Source organism: Trachemys scripta, chromosome 3 (genome assembly GCF_013100865.1).
Source record: "Trachemys scripta elegans isolate TJP31775 chromosome 3, CAS_Tse_1.0, whole genome shotgun sequence".
NCBI lineage: Eukaryota > Metazoa > Chordata > Testudines > Emydidae > Trachemys > Trachemys scripta.
The window spans coordinates 45,694,986-45,712,055 of record NC_048300.1 but is presented as its reverse complement, the minus strand read 5'-3'; the positions used below and the strand labels follow the sequence as shown (position 1 = coordinate 45,712,055).

General features: G+C 36.7%; 1 protein-coding gene across 1 annotated transcript in view; it reads left to right on the top strand.

Moving 5' to 3' along the window:
- The window catches only part of GPATCH2 (G-patch domain containing 2), a 185,862-nt gene that overhangs the window by 157,184 nt on the left and 11,608 nt on the right, over positions 1–17,070 (top strand). Inside the window, exon 8 of the mRNA XM_034764484.1 lies at positions 9,420–9,502. Within this exon, the coding sequence (XP_034620375.1) occupies positions 9,420–9,502 (83 nt within the window). The remainder of the gene's footprint in view (positions 1–9,419; positions 9,503–17,070) is intronic.

Genomic DNA, 17,070 nt, shown 5'->3' with positions numbered 1-17,070 from the left:
AGTTATGCAACTTCAGCTGAAGTCGATATACTGAGATAGGACTGAGTGGACTTGTAGGCTCTAAAGTTTTACATGGTTTTATTTTTGAATGCAGTTATTTTTTGTACATAACTCTACATTTTAAGTTCAACTTTCATGATAGAGATTGCGCTACAGTACTTGTATTAAGTGAAATGAAAAATACAATTTTTTATTTTTATAGTGCAAATATTTGTAATAAAAAATAAATATAAAGTGAGCACTGTAGACTTCGTATTCTGTGTTGTAATTGAAATCAATATATTGGAAAATGTGGAAAACATCCAAAAATATTTATATAAATGTTAGTCTATTATTGTTTAACAGCACGATTAATCACGATTAATTTTTTAATCGCTTGATTGTCCTAATTTTTTTATCTTTGATTTTGACTTTAGGATTTAGATAATATAAATACAAAAGCAAACACAGATGGTATACCCTATTTTTGCATTTAAAATTGCATCAATTCTTCTAATTCCATGTGGTAAGCAATTTGTTCATAGTGCCTACTTGTTCTACTTATATTTTGGTTTTAAAATATTGATTTTCAAACTGGCTACTTTGTGCTACAGATATCTGCAATATATTTTTTCATGGAATTTTGCTATTGGTGGCACATTATACTGAATACTTAATTTTATGGTAGATGAAAATGGCTGAGTTGCCTTTTAATAATATATATTCTGATAAAACAGTATTTGCCTATAGCAAAATTAATGTGAATTTAAAAACACTGACCTTACTTAATACATATTTACCTAATATAGACTCTACCTCAATATAACACTGTCCTCGGGAGCCAAAAAATCTTACCGCGTTATAGGTGAAACCGCGTTATATCGAACATGCTTTGATCCACCGGAGTGCGCAGCCCTGCCCCCCCCGCATTATATCCAAATTCTTGTTGTATTGGGTCGCGTTATATCGGGGTAGAGGTGTATATATTAGAATGTTTCATTTAAGAATGCTTAATGTATTTATCTGCTACCTAGTTCTTTGTTAACTCGGAGCACTGGAAGGTAGAGTTCTCCCAATTCACCATACATTCAGTCTGCACTGCACATTTCCACTGAGCAAAGCTAGTGCATATAAGCCATATTCCCCATAGCAACAGGTTCTGATATGAGTGATTAGGTGATAATCATAAATTCATATTGAAGCCATAATCAAAATCTCCATCCACATGGTCATCAAAGTCTGATCCCTCTTACTTCAAACCATCCATGTCAGCTTTTACTGGTTCTATAAAAACTGTGAAATTAAGTATCTAATCCCTGTCATTCTCCAATTAAGTAAGTTTAGATGGATGTGGCTGTAGAGGGAAAACGCTTGCCCTCATCTATAGCCTGAGTAAAAGGAGCCAAATACCCCACAAAATCAACTGTTGGAAAAGGGGGGAACAAATTGCTTGAGAACAAAGCAGCTGTCAGAGTGACATCAGTAGAAATTAGCTGGTACTCTAGCACTTCTTGCTGACACTGACTGTCCAAATCACCGCCACAAATGCTATTGACAAACAACAAAATAGATTTCAGACATTGATTTGACCTAAAGTTAGACAAATCCAATCATAGTGGGTGACATCTATCTCAAATATTCCTAACAAAATGATACAGAGGTGTGTTGTTTTTTTTAAAGAGAAACCTATACGATAATATTATCAGGTGAGGTCCAAATTCTCCATCTTTACAGAAACAATTTTGATCATTCTTATTTGTCTTTGTCTACAGAAGCACTGGTGTCACAGCCATGAGCTATGCACTTACCAATACTGCACTTGCAGTATCCTGCTATATGAAACGTGTATGGATGGGGGGAGAAAAAACCCTACATACTAGATTTCTGTGAGACAACCCTGCAGTAATTAGTATATCAATCATTTGCTATTCAAATGGAGACCAAAGTGCATGGGATTGGAGGCACAGCCAACAATGCCCCTTTGCATCTTAAAAAACTAACTTTAAATGTTCCTTTGCTAAGGTTGTGTCTACACTGCTACTTTCAGCACTAAAACTTTAGTCGTTCAGGGGTGTGAAAAAACACCCCCGAGTGACAAAAGTTTTAGCACTGATAAACGCCAGTATAGACCGCGCTTTATCACCAGGAGCCGCACTCCCGGTAATAAAGCTACCACCCGGAGATAAAGCATGTCTACACTGTCCATGTCACAGCGCTGCCGCGGCCGTGCTGTAACATTGGCAGTGTAGCCATACCCTAAGGAGAGTGCTTTAGGATGTGTGGAGCGCTTGTCACATACTGGACAGCTACAGTTCACATCTTGGGAAAGTGGGAGATACATGTTCTGACTTAAGTCAGTTGTTCTTATTTAGTGTTATAAACTTTGGGTTGTTTTTTCTCTCTCCCCTTAAATATCTATATAAGGATTTTTCTTCTACTTTCCACAGAGAAACACTCCCAAATCGTGCAGGTTAGAGCGAGGCAGACCCTATCAGTAAATGACAAATGTTATCCTTCTGTTGGACAGACTGACATCCTCTAGCTGACTGGAAAAAGTCGTAGAACAAAGGAACTATAAGATTTGGAGCAATAGTTCTGTGCCACAAGGGAAAAAGGGGTTGAGATTTAGGAGTGAACCTTTTCTAATGAACCTATTTGCCATTGTTTTGCATATATATTGCTTTGCAACATACATCTCTTGCATTTTGTAGTACCATATTGTGAAGGTGCCATAACTGTACCATAGTTAGTTGTGTTGAGATGTGCATTTGAGGCAGGATTAAACCTCTTTATGTATGAGTAATATTATGTACTGTCCCCAAACTTACAGCACTAACTAGCTGGTGGGTAATTTCATGTAAAATGTTACAGTTTTTCTGGGATATTATTTTTAGAAAATGTTCCCTAATACTAGAAGGTGATTGCACAGAAGGTTGTGACTTTGCGTAAGCATCCAAACTTTTGGAAACTTAATCAAATTAAATCACTGAAACTTGTGTTGGTCCCACTACTATACATAAATATTAAGGTGACAGGAAACTTAGAAATACCTACATGATGTTGTTTAATGCTGTATACTGCTAAAGTGCTCAAATTGTGGTCCATGGCCCTCAGGTAGGTGATGAAGCAGTTGCTAGCTGTCTGTGAAGAACACGAAACCCTAAAAATACATTTAAATACTGTCCAGTTTTCCATGTAAGCAGTTGCTAATCGCCACAGAGTTACATCGTCAACTGGAGGAGGCAGTCTACGCAACTTCCAGTCGGAGGAGGACATGTGGTCCAGAAGGCAATCTCTCAACTAAAATGTGGGCCACACTGTGTTTTAAAAAAAAAAAGTTGAGAACTTTTGTTATGCTGTTATTACATATTAGGGACACTAGAATAATGAGACAGTGTGGTCAGTCTGTGCTCTTGTTCAAGAAAGATGGACGAGATCATCCACCTTCATTTTGAGTCATTTTATCCTGGTTTTAGACATTCTCCATTATCTTACTTCTCTCTATTGTTCTGACCACTGCTCCCCATACTCCCTTCCCATCTCGTACTACACATCTGGACTTAGCCTGCTTTCTGTGACATGTCATAGTTGAGGAAAGCGGTTACTCATAGATCTCCTTTATATCTTATGAGCTCTTCCCATACTTTCTTTCCAAGCCCCTGAGTCACTCTTTCAGTCTCATCTTGAAACCATCCTGTAGTTTGAAAACTAAAATTATTAGAATAGAAATTAAACTTGTAGATCACCACCAGCAATGTCCAAACATGCCACCTAATGGCATAATTACGTTGTCTATTTAAGAAATTGTCGTCAAGCCATTTCAAGCTTCAAATGAGTTGCAGTTATCATGTCGTCCTGTCTCCACTCTCACCCAACTCTTTTGAAATTGAAAATGGACAAAGGGAGTGACATTTCTTCTTAATAATAAAGCCCTTAGATCCTTCTAAAATTCAAACCAGTCAACTCAGCCTTACTAAAATCTGTTTCTAAAGAGCTTCAGTTAGTAACTTATCAAGCATAGCACTAACTACATCATCCAATGATATAATTGAAGAGTTCTACAGCCATCTGCAGGAACTCAATGATACTGTGCCAGGATAGATGTTGCTGTTTACGAAGTATTTCAGTGCCCAAGCTGGGTGAAAGTGTTGTTAATCAGAATATAATGGACAGACAAGTATTGGGTGATATTAGTTCATTACATTATGCTGTGAAAATTAGTATTAAAGTGTTATTTCAGCATCAGTGTAGCATACAACATAATCTATGCTTTCCAAATCAGCTGCACAGAAATCCAATAGGTAAGAATGTTTTTGAACAAAACATGAAAACTCTTCCACTCTTACCTCTGTCAACAACTGCTACTTTCAAAGTTCAAGTTATGTATAAAATTCAGTAAACCAGGGACCTCCATCATGTACAGATAATATGTGCCAAGTCATAGAGGTACAAAATGTAATCTGGCAAATGACTTGATGCTTTGCTGAAGTGTAAACAGAAGTCCAAACAAACTATGGGGAGGAAATGAGGTGTGCATGTATTAACATTGCAATTAATAGTGTAATTATAACACATCAAGAATAGTAAATAATATTGAGCTCAAAGCATTACAGCTTGTGAGGAAAGCGAAAACTCCTAAAAGTAGGGTGACCAGATAGCAACGGGGAAAAAACGGGACGGGGGTGGAGGGTAATAGGCACCTATATAAGAAAAAGACCCAAAAAATGGGACTGTCCCTATAAAAAGGGGACATCTGGTCACCCTACCTAAAAGCAAGAAGACACTGGAGTTGGAGCAGTGAGTAGACATGTAAAATAAATACATATTTATTTATGTTATTTGTATTGCAGTAGTGCCCAAAAGCCCCTATTTGGAATCAAGGTCTTAGAAAATGTACTTGCACATATGAAGACAACTGCTATACAAACTTAATTCTCACAACACACCTTTGTGAAGTAACTATGGAATAATTCCCACTTCCAGGGTAATAGGGGTGAAAATTAATTGTTTTTGAAGGAGTACTGTTTTTTACATATGGAAAAATGGACAGGGTGGTTAGTGATTTCCCCATGTCCACATAGCAAGTCCTAGGGGAGAACTATGGTATTCAGTCCACAGCACTATACTGCTTTTTAATGACTGAAGCGAATACTAAATATAGAGTGAAATTCTAATTCCATCTAAATGTTAATAGCAAAGGCAGTGATAATACCTGGGAGCATCATAAACCCTTAAAAGTAGGAAAAAGAAGAGGTTAAACAAGTAAAAGTCTGTTTTGTTTTGTTTTCTTTTTGTTTTTATATAAAATATAATCATTTAACAAAACAATATATATAGAAGTACATGCGCAAAGTGGAAATGGCATATAAAGGTCTGTTTTCTGTATCCGTGGTCCATGAAAGTGGACGGCCTCTTTCAAAGAAGGCCGGATATGGATTGAAATGTCAACATGAAACCGAAGGCTTTTTACGCAGGAAAGGGTGGTGCTAATGACGGCTAAGATCCTATTAGCTCAAACTCTGACTTGAGCTGCTATGGATGGCTTTGGAAGCCGAACATTCATAGTTGCAGATGAGAAACAGCTCATTAAAAATATTGTATTACCAAGAATACTGGGGTGATAGAAAAATAAGAGTTTGTATGGCAACAGTGTGGATGGATGGTTTCTGTCTGGGGAATTTAAAAGATGTATCATTTAGACATATTTCCCGGAATGATTATCTACAGAAAAAAGTGGGAAGGCAGACTGCCAGAATGGAAGGGGAAAGTAAAGAAAATTAGATAGCACTGAACAGTGAAATAGCCATGAACACTGGTGACTCGTGTTAGAAATGGCTGTCTCCACATTGATGAGGACAGCAGTTTCCATAGCGTAACTTATTTTTTTTATTAATATACATGATTTTTGGTGTGTCGTCTTGTGCTTATAATTCCACTACCAATTTTTCCCTGGAAATACTGTATATCAGAGGAAAACGGAATAAAATCTGGCAGTAGATTTTTCCATTCCTTTTTTGTTTAATATGTCGAGGCATGATAATAACAACAAAAAAAATCTTGGCCTACTAGTGTAAGTTCACACCAGTCTGGCTTATGCAGCCTTTTTACTTCCCTCTGCCACAACTTTGCTGCTGCTATGACACTTGCAGGCCTGCTCCACTGTTGTGCAGCTGATGCCCTGTCCATGCTTATATTTTTCTTATTGACAGTGAGTGTTCTTGCCAAACGCCAGGGACCATAGTCACATCTGTTTGTCTCCCAAGCTTGTCTGAGGCTGCTTGGGAACACTTTTTATCCAGAGGGCAGCTTTAACTAGGCCTAATACTCTGAAAAGCCTCTATTTGTAAATGCATACAATGAGGCGACAAGTTCCTGTTGTCTTTCCTTTAAAATTATTCCATTTGACACTGCTTGCTCCAGTCCCTGTCACCAGCACGTCAAAAGCCAAGTTTTCAGGCAAGGTGGTCTTAACAAGTTTTATTTTTTCCCTAATAAAATGCCTAGTTTCCCACCAGAGCACTATTTATAAATGATAGCTTGCAGCAAGCTATGGATAAATAGAGAGAAATCAGGCAAATAGCTTTCTTCCTATTTGTGATCCTTGTTTTTGTGTTTTAATGGTAAGAAGCATATTGTTGAACCCCTAGCCAGACTGTGAGGGTCAGAGTTCTCTCTACGTCTACAATTTAGAAATGTAATATACATGAGCCAGTGTTTGTGTTTATAGCCAAAGTGTAATAGCTTGCTTTCTCTAAACTGTAGCTTTCAGATTAGGAACAGTTCTTTGTCCATTGCTCTTTAAAATATAGCCTTTTGTCTTGCTGCGATTCAATCAACAATACATGTAAAATGGTAGATGTAATTCCCTGTGGAAATAAAAGCAGTGTTTGAAATTAATCTAGTTTTAGTCAAAGGTATAATATTATTATTAGCCTCATAATGGACTGTGGATTTGAAAAAGTGTAATTGTTGCTTTAACGATTTCTTAAGAATATTGGTTAGTTTCTAGCATATAGAAACCTCTAGCTTTTCCTCAAAACCATAGCAAAGAAATAACCACTCTCACCTTGGCTAGTGATCAAATTGTTGTACTTTGCAAAGACAAATGATTCATTTATGCTGAAGGAACAAGGCTGCCTTTCAGACATTCATTGATTTTGAATTAAAAAGTAACTGCTATGTTCTACATGAAGGGTGACAACAATAACAAAGTAGTCCTTACTTAGTGTTATTTGTTGCAACTCCATTGCATGTGCCTGGAGGAAAAGTGGTGGGACCTGAGTACCATAATCTTACTGATCAATAATCTAGATATCTCAATGCAGTGTAACAGATAATCAATTCTGGGTAGAATTACTCAAGCACAGCTAGCTGTTACTCCTGTAGCTCAGGTCTTGAGGTTCAATTGGCTGACTTTATTAATTTTTATCTTTCATCCTACTTGCATCCTTGGGTGGTGTGGGTTTGTTTTGTTTTTTTGCTCCCTTTTCCCCCTCTACATAGAAATGCTGGAGAAAGAAACACAGATATTGCACTCTACCTAGTCTGAGACATGTCCAGGAGACTTTTACAGTCAAAGGCTCTGCAATAATATAATGGGATATGGATTTTGGGAAGAGGGAACTGGTGATCTATGTTTAGTATTCATTGGTAATCCTATTTCTTCATGTTTAAAAAAAAAAAACTACAATGAGATATGAAGGTCTTCACATTTTTTATCTGCAGCATATTCATTTTGAATAAAATGAGGACATATATCAGTTTAACAGTTAAGACAGTTCCTAATTTTAATATTTTGCATTCCTTTATTTGAATTCTGATATTTAGTTTCAGAAAATATATTCTATGGGTGATTTAGTTGCATTATGGATATCAGAGTCAAGTGAGTAATCAAGATAGTAGAAGCCATTCTTGAAGAGACAGTTTTCCCAAGTGTAATATGACTGGACTCATAACCCATTCTCTACATTTTAGCAATTTTTTTAAAAAAGCACACACACATCATGTTAATCTACTTTAAATGGTTACTTTAATAGAATATATAAAACATAAATTAAAACCTGCAAGTTTAATAACAACTTTGTTGAAATAGCTTTTTGAATATTTATTTTGCCTTTATTGACCTTTTCTATACTTTATTTAAATTTCCAGTTTTCACTGTTTTTACATGTTCTACCAATTACGAAAGATTTGGAGGTTTAAAGAGTCTTACTATAAATTTAGAACTAATTGAAATGTACTTCATGATAGTAGGAGGGGGGGGAAAGGATGGTTTCACTATACTTAGCCTTTGGATTTTAAATTTTTATTTAAATTCAACTTGTGAGGTTGTTTCAAGGAAGAAAAGTCCATGTTAAAATAGAAAGTTAAATTAATTGATGCTGAAGTTGTGGCACAATAAATTAATCTGGGATATGCTTTGGAGTATTTTATTTTTTAAATAACCCACTGAAGCCCCTCTATGTGAAATAGCAAAGTCATTACTACATTTATGTTAAAAAATGGTCTTATATCATTAAAGGTTAAAAGCTATGACCATTTTCAGCCCAGTTTTGTAGTTTTTCTTTTTTTACAACATTATACAGGAAATCTGAATATTCTTTTAAATCACATAATTAATGCTCTGTTACACAATTAATAATAGTATAGCTTAAAGAAAGCTTATGTGAAGTAAAGCAAAATGTATAAATCCGAGACTGAACCCAGGCCCCTTGAATGGGAACATATTACTCTTCATTGGCACCAGTTTACTAGATTTGTTTCCCACCTTGTGATTTAACAAAATTCACTAAGTTATAATTAAAACAATCGCAATATTGGGACTTGTGTTTTTAGATATTCTATAATGTTTAATACATCTCCATAAATGCCTCTTCTTTTTCCCTTGTCTCCTAATTCTTCAGCCAGCAGTATCTGTGCCGCTCTAAAGGACTGTCAAGTTACTTATAGCAAAATTACTCTATTATTCCATATGCGTTTGAAGAGTTTTCTGTTTCATGTTACCTCAGACATTCTTCATGTTACCTTAAAAGAAATTGATAATACTTTTCCTGTAATAAATGTCATTCTGACAGTAAGGCATTAGTAACCAATTGATAACCTACAACAATATTGTGATCTCTTTAGATAATTAATCTTAGCTATTTTCCTGTCAGAAGAAACAGTGTTTTATGTTGAGCTAGAAAGATTGCCAGTTTTGAAAATTAAAAAGCATTCCTTTTATATTATTCATTCCGGTAACAATTTATGATGCTGTGTTTAGATGCTGAGCGCTTGTCAACAAACATAATTATGTTTCGATATAAACAAGATTGGTGGCTTCACTGTGCAGCTTCATCTTCATTGAGAATGTTTTGATTTAGGTTCAGATTATACAAGCTGTGTATTTATGTGGCATTTTTCCCCCTTTGTTAATAGTTTTCTCTGATAATCACTTACAGACAAACAAGTGTACATTTAGGATCATTGTGCATGGGAGACATCAAACGGAGAAGAAAAGCTGCACCCCTGCCAGGACCCACAGGTAACCAATTTTCCTGTAACAAAACCCCGAAAGTTAAATCTTTAAAATACAAAGCAGTAGGTCAGCAACACAGTAAAGTACATGATAAATTCAGCCACTCTTGAGATACCTTTAGGCAGGTAGTATAATGGTTAGTATTCGAGATTAAGAAATCAACTGACTTTTAATTGTTCTTTAGACGTTTCCAATTTCTCAGGCTTTTCAAAAATAGTATTTATTAAAGAAAAGTGATTTGGTTTCCCCATAATGAAAATCTTAAACAGAAGAGATTACTATCCATGTATACTCAACACACAAGGTAGGAAGAGCTAGTGTATTTTTCCAATGAAGAATGTATATGAAAACATAGAATAAATAAAATGTACTGTACAAGATTTGTTGGGCAAATCATTGAAAGTTTGGAGTCAAGTATATGAAAGATATCTTCAAAATTAGTGCAGCACATTAAATGGCTAACACCTGCAAGTGCATTTTCAAAGATTTTTATAGATGCGAGGTCACAACCATCGCATGCATTTTGCTGATGTTACAGCTGTGAAATGACTTTTTTAATACTTGGCTGTGATTTACAGGATTCTCATCTGTTTGTTTATATTAACTATATATATTTAGACTGGTGAGGATGTGGTTGTGCATCTTTTTGTGTGTATCTCTATTAGTCTGTCTTCATATATTTCACATATTTGTAGTATGTGAATGTCTGGACTGCACATGTTAGTATATATTTCTGTTTATCAGCATATACTTACAGTACCTTATATACAGTGTGAACATGCATACAATTCTTTGATTCAAATCTGTCCTAGATATTCTTTAGAGTAACCAAATGTTTGCATTCCAGTTGAATGGCCCCCTCAATATTTCAGTGTTTCAAACGGTGACAAAAACAGACCAAGAACAATCTCAGAAATATTACATCTTAGTGGAAGCAGTATGGAAAAAGAGAATGTCTAGGTCAGATTCTAAGACTCTGAATATCTGAAGTGAGCAGGAAAATATTTAATGGTTGAGAAGAGGATAATACAATTATTTCTACAAAGTGATTTTGACTTCACAACTTGCAAGTACTAAAGAAAGTCGTTTTGTACAGAGTTGGTATAAAGTATAGTGAGATTTATTTTATCATACATTTTACTGTGGACTTCCACTATTCACAAGCTAACTCCCCCTGCATAGTTTGCAAAGCCAGTCTTTTGATAATGAAGTTACTAAATATTTTATAAAAGCATTCAGTGTTTCTGATACATAGTGACATCTTCACAATATACAGGACATTTTTTGGAAAGGATTTTTGTCTTAAACAGAGAGAGATACAGTACCTTTTTAAAAAAAAAATACAAAATCATAGAAAGAGAGAAAAAGAAAAAACCTTGTATTTGCTACTATTTAACTAGTGTGAATTTATCTTTCTAATTCAAGAAGAGCAGTTCAGTTTCCTTCTGTATTAGCTTTGATAATGTGAAGTGTTTTTCTATGTTTGAATCTTTGTGGGTTTTTTTAAAGAAACCAGTATAAACTTGGAAAAACATTTAGTAAATTAAACAATGGTAGCTATGTTCACACAAAAATGTTTCAGAAATACATGGGTTCACTACCTCAGTTCACTCCTTCCCACAACTAAATTAATTTTAAAACACTGATTTTGTTTTTTTAACATTTGATATCATTATTTGAAAAAAGAAAAGGCTTTACCTAATGTCATTACATTCCAGCAAGGGATTTAGAGTAGGACAAGCTACCATTGTCCTGGTTGGGATTTTTCCCCAACTGATCTACATTGTTAAAATATAGAAATAAAACGACTGGGATTAACTAACTAAAAAATAATATGGAAACATTTTTCTAAAAAAAAAAAAAAAAAAAAAAAACATGTACACAGCAATCACAGTGATGTTTGTTTCTGCAAATCAACAGAATGAGTCCACCAATACTTACTCTGCTTCCTAGTTGAATACAGTAGTGAAAGCTGAAAGAGTATAAGCTTTATCTTGGGATATAATGCACATACTCGGTCATGCTTTACTAATTTGTAGTATGTCATCCAGCTAGGTGAGCAAACAGTTTAGTTCCATAATCCCAATCTGTGTTTCCAGAAGAAAATTGCTTGGATAAATTCATTTCCATAGCAATATGCACAGTATGTTTTATATATTTAGGATAAATAGTACCAAGGAGAATTACTGGTGATTGCTAATTAACTATGGAAATATGTTGTGTGTATTTTTGTGAACAGTCGGGTTAGCACCTGCTCCAGTACATACTCTCAGACATTTTACAAGGCTGTAGACTATTGTAGCTAGCAGTGTTATTGGGTAAACATTTATTAATTGTGACAAGAACACCCAATTTATTTCAGTACTCTAGCTTATTTACTGCTCTTTCACCTTTGTATTTTATATTGAAAGAAAAAGTAAAATGAATATTGATAGAGTTAGATATTGATTTCTAAATTTATAGCCTGTTCTCAGCCTTGAGTCAAAGTCACATACCAATAGGTTTGTGTATATTAGTAACAAAGGATGTAAACTTATTCTTACAGCAATGAGAAACTGTTGAAGCAAGAAAGTTTTAACAGCAGTTTTATAGTTTGAAAAATGTCATCTGTAAAAGTGAGGTAAAGCTGTGTTGAAAAGCAGTGAACAAAATAAGAGGAATACTAGTAGATATGGGTGGGAAGGGAATTTTTAGACAGCTGACAGCAAAAACAGTAAAGTCCTATTTTGCATTTTTTGCTATAAATACATTTTCTGTTTTGGCTTGTTTGATAAAGCCTCCTCTTTTAATACTGCATGAACTTAGCTAATTAGTTTACCAACTAAAACAAGGGTGATTGCAAATATTGCATACTTTTTACATGTGACTTCTATTTCTTAAGACTCAAAGAACGATTGCAGCACATTGTACATCATAGGCAACTAAATTTTTTTCCCATCCATCTTCTTCTATAGAAATTGATACCTTTTTAAGCAATAGGTTTCAAACTACAAAAGGAGTTTAAGCAGTGAAACTTGGGTGCATGTCATTCTGCATGACTTCGTGCTTGTTCCAACTACCTGAGTAGTCGTGCTAGTCAGTATGACACCCTAACACGTCCCGTTGCAGTGACACAATGCCCTCAAGGTACATTATTTTTATACAAACTTTTTCCTTTATATTCAGTTATTTAATTTATCTGTCAGAGAAAATGACCCTACCAAAACCATGTTCAGTATTAGTAAAAGTAATTAACAACCAACAAAACGTAATAAAATAAAGGATGGTATTAGCAAGTAGTGTGTCCTTGAAATGTCCTTAAAATGTATGCACTTGAAATATTCACTGAAAGTTTAAAGATTGTCCATTTAAAAATGTGTAATCCGTTTTGTAGTTGCTAAGGAACAATTCTAAAAGTTTATACTTGTAAACTGAATAGACATTTTTTACCCAAGTTCTCTCTCTTGTGTTCTGATTATCTTTCATCTTCTGTGTACCTCCCTCTCTCTGAGCTCCCCAAGTGACTCTATGGTCTCCATCATATTTCCTATTGATCCTGTTGGGTTTTTTTTTTTTTATCCCTTTAGAACCTCTAAACCTCAGAGAAACACACTATTCCTTGTGCACAAATTCTGTTTGACATTAGTGGATTTCTATTAACATAATTTACAGACTATAGAACACTAATGCAAAGTAAAATAAAAAAAAAGTTTTGTGCATACTTCAGTAAATGGTTTTCAGAAACAAACAAATGGCTTTCTTCAGATTTTGTTCTTCAAATTATCATAAAATGATAGAGCACAAATGACTAAAACATAGAATGTATAGGGAAATATAAAAGGCATCACACAGAACATTATCCCATGCATCTTAACAAATATTGATCACTTTTTGTAAAAGCAAATTTTAATTGTAATGTCTTTTTCTGGGCTGATGGTTTGCATGTCACACTTCAAGATGATACAATTTGAAATGACTGAGTTATAAACCTCACTTTAAAAAAATGTGTTTTAAAGAAAAACCTGACAGATTCTTAATTATAGCGGCCATACCAAGCACAGTTATAATGCTGTCATGACTCACTTTAACAAGGTAATCAAAAGGCTAAATGTTTTCATTCATTTTTTAAAAATTGCCAGTGGAGTATCTAAGCAAACTATTTTGCTGGTGCTTAATGTATCAATGATTAAAAATAAGACCTGAATATCTGCAGTGCCAAAATGATTATATGAAAAAGATTGTGATTACACCTTTGTAACAGAGGTTGCCCAGGCTAAGCTTGTGGTGAAGGTCAACTTTCTGGGATAGTTACAGATAAATGGCAGACTTGGGCTTACCTAGATAAACTATGGGTAAATTTTCAAAACACTGGGTATGAATTGTGATTCAAATTCCCCGTTGCTTCTATGTGAGAAATTTAGAATGTGTTAGAATTGATATCTAAGTAATATTGCATGGTAGTATGGGCAAAGGTTTGTTTTTTGTTTTTGTTTTTTTGAACTTTTTGTTCGACTTATTAAAGTTCCTAGGTGAACAGTGCTAGAGACAGAAGACCTTTGTCTGCAAACAGGACAAGTATAGCACTTGAACCAGAAATGGAAGCTTCCCAATCCTGGTCTGCCTTGTGCCTTAACTGTGATTTTAGAAGGACCCTTTCTAGGGATGAGAGAGCATAGCTGTCTTCATGTTCGTCCATTTAAATATAGTTACCATTGTAATTTAATTTTGAAGGAAATAATCTTACTGATGTAGTTTTGTTTTGTGCAATTCAATGTATAACATTTTCTATAATTTTACATCAATAAAAATTAAAAAACCTTTTAACATATCAGAAAACATTTCCATAATATAAAAACGTAAGCGAGATTGATCAGGCTCCTAATACAAACATGTTCAGAGTTTTCTTTCTTCAGGAGGTAGTAGTAGTGTCTAAACAGACACCCACTGACTTGATTTCAGGGTGGAGAATCTTGCTTTCACTTTCCAGCATAAAGCGCCAGGATTTTGATGTACACTTCTTTCAGGTTTGTAAACATCTGTGGAGCACACACTTAAGAAATACCTAGATTTGCTTTCTGACCTCTTTATTACCACTAGAGAGAACTTTGGTCAGCATTAAGTTTGCATATTTAAGTGACAAATTGCATATTTAAGAGAAATTGACATATAATTTCTCCTATGATTTAATTATGGAAGGGAGATCCATGGCAAGGAAGGATTGAAAACCTGTGACATGTTGTCTATCATCTTCAGATGGTATGGAATAACTGCGGATATGAATATACTGCAATCAAGAGGAATGATTTGCAGCTCATGTCCGCATACTCAAGCTAGCTAGATCAAAGATAGCTTAAGGAACAATAGCCATGTATCCACGGCAATAGCACAGGCTAGCCTCCTGAGTACAACTCTTTCCAGGATCCTGGGTACATACAGGAGTAGCTAGCTCATGCCACTACCCCTGCTGCCACAGCTACACTGCTGCTGTTACTTGAGCTAGCTGTGATCTCAAAGCTAGCTCAGGTACACTACACGTGCTGCATCACAGCGCTCAACTGCAGGGTAGACCTACCCCAAGAGATCCTCCACAGAATTTCATTTTGGTAGAGATCCCCCCAACTTCCTTCATCTTTACTTTATCTTAGCCAAAAGGCTTAGCAGTATTCTTCTTCTTTTATCTTAATTCCTCTTTGCCCTCCCTCTGTATAGCATTGTTTCCTACATCATTAATATAGCCTCTAGTGGTACACTGGTTGGAGGTACCAATGCCTGAGAAGGTAGTTTACCTGTAGATTTGTTTTTCCTTAGTGCAAGTAGTTAACAACATTTGTATTTGTTTTCTAGTTTTGTTTTGATGAATTAATGCTTATGAAAAGTACTAGTTTAACTGAAATCTTCCATTCACAGAATGAGTCAAGTATGGGCAGAAAAAGTGAAAGCTTCCTCACACTATTGTGGTAGTCTGTTTTAACCTTGTGCTGAATGGATCAGTTCTAAGGGTGACGTTGTTAGTCCCCATGTTGATTCAGTCCCTAGTGTTTCTGCTGAGATTACACAAGGCTGCCAATTTTGTGGGTGACTTTTGTGATGTAAATCCTGTCCTCTAGGACCTGGGCAGAAACCACAGTTCACTTCACATAAGTCGCTGAACATTTATCAGAGAGTAACAACTTTGCCAGGTTTTCCAGTTTTCTTTTTATCTGCTTTGAGAGATTTTACACTGGAAGATCTGCTTCAGAGACACAGTAGAGTGATATTTGCAGTGTTATCAAAAATGTGAAGTAAATAATATGCTGCATCATTTCACTTAGATCCGTGTGCAAAGGCAGTCTTTGGCAAACAGCTCTTTCTTTGTCTGTGAGTAAGGGGGACTTTTCCACCTCTATTGTGCCTTCTCTTCCCACCCAACCTTTAGCACCTGCAAAAGGATGCAACACAATTATGTCTGGTATGGGTAGAAAGGACTGAATGGGCTGTGGTGAGCAGGACACATACTTTCCAACTTCTGGCCTGGTAGAGCTTAGTCAGAAAAGAAAATAAGCCAAGGTCTGTTCTTGGTTCAGTGGGTTTCCTTGGAGGGAGTTCCTGATAGTGCAGCTCCAAAGGAACTGTGGTGTCTCATAACCAGAAGCCAGTTCAGGTTTTGTGTTGTCATCAGTGTAGGGTTTATGTTCATGCAGCATGAGATTTCAGAGTGGGTGCAGATTTTGTGAGCACAACATAGCTCACCCGTGTTTGGAAATTTGGCCCAAAATGTTTAGCTGAATAATGTGACATCTTCACAGTTGCATCAGTTGTGCTTGAAATAGTCACTTGTAGTATAACTGATTAACAGCAACTAGATGTGTAAATCAGACAGATAAGTTATAAATATTTGAACATCACAGCAATTTAAAAAGTCGCAATATGTCTGCCAGTTGTGAAGCTGCTGTTGATGCTACACAAATTTTCCAATACAGTTTAAAAAAAACACACACATACCTGGGCAGCAATCCTGATTTTCACTTTTGTTCAAGAACCCTCTTTAAAGAGGATGAAATCTAAGAGTTTATGATTTTAACTATGTTTCTGATTAGGGTTACCATATTTTGTGCCTCCAAAAGGAGGACACTCCACGGGGCCCCAGCCCCGCCCACGCCCCAACTCCGCCCCTTCCCCAAAGTCTCCGCCCCCTCCCCTGCTTCCCGCGAAAATTTGATTCGCGGGAAGCCTGAAGCAGGTAAGGGAGGGTGTGGGGGGGGAGGAGGCGCGGCCCAGGCTGGCCCCCCGGCGGCTCCAGCCTGGGTCGGCTCCGGCCCTGGGGTGCCGGCCCTGGCCGACCACCCCCGGCCCGCCCAGAACTGCCAGCCCCTGGGCCCCCGGCCGAGCACCCCCGTCCCGGCCCCCGGGTCCCCGGCCCAGCAGCCCTGGCCCGCCCAGCAGCCCCGGGCCCCTGGCCCACCCAGCACCACCGGTCCCCGGCGGCCCAGCGCACCCCCCAGCCGACCGGCACCACCGGCCCGGCGCACCCCCCGGCACCGCCGGTCCCCGGCCGCCCGGCACCGCCGGCCCCCGGCGGCCCGGCGCACTCCCCGACTGCCAGCGCACTCCCCGTA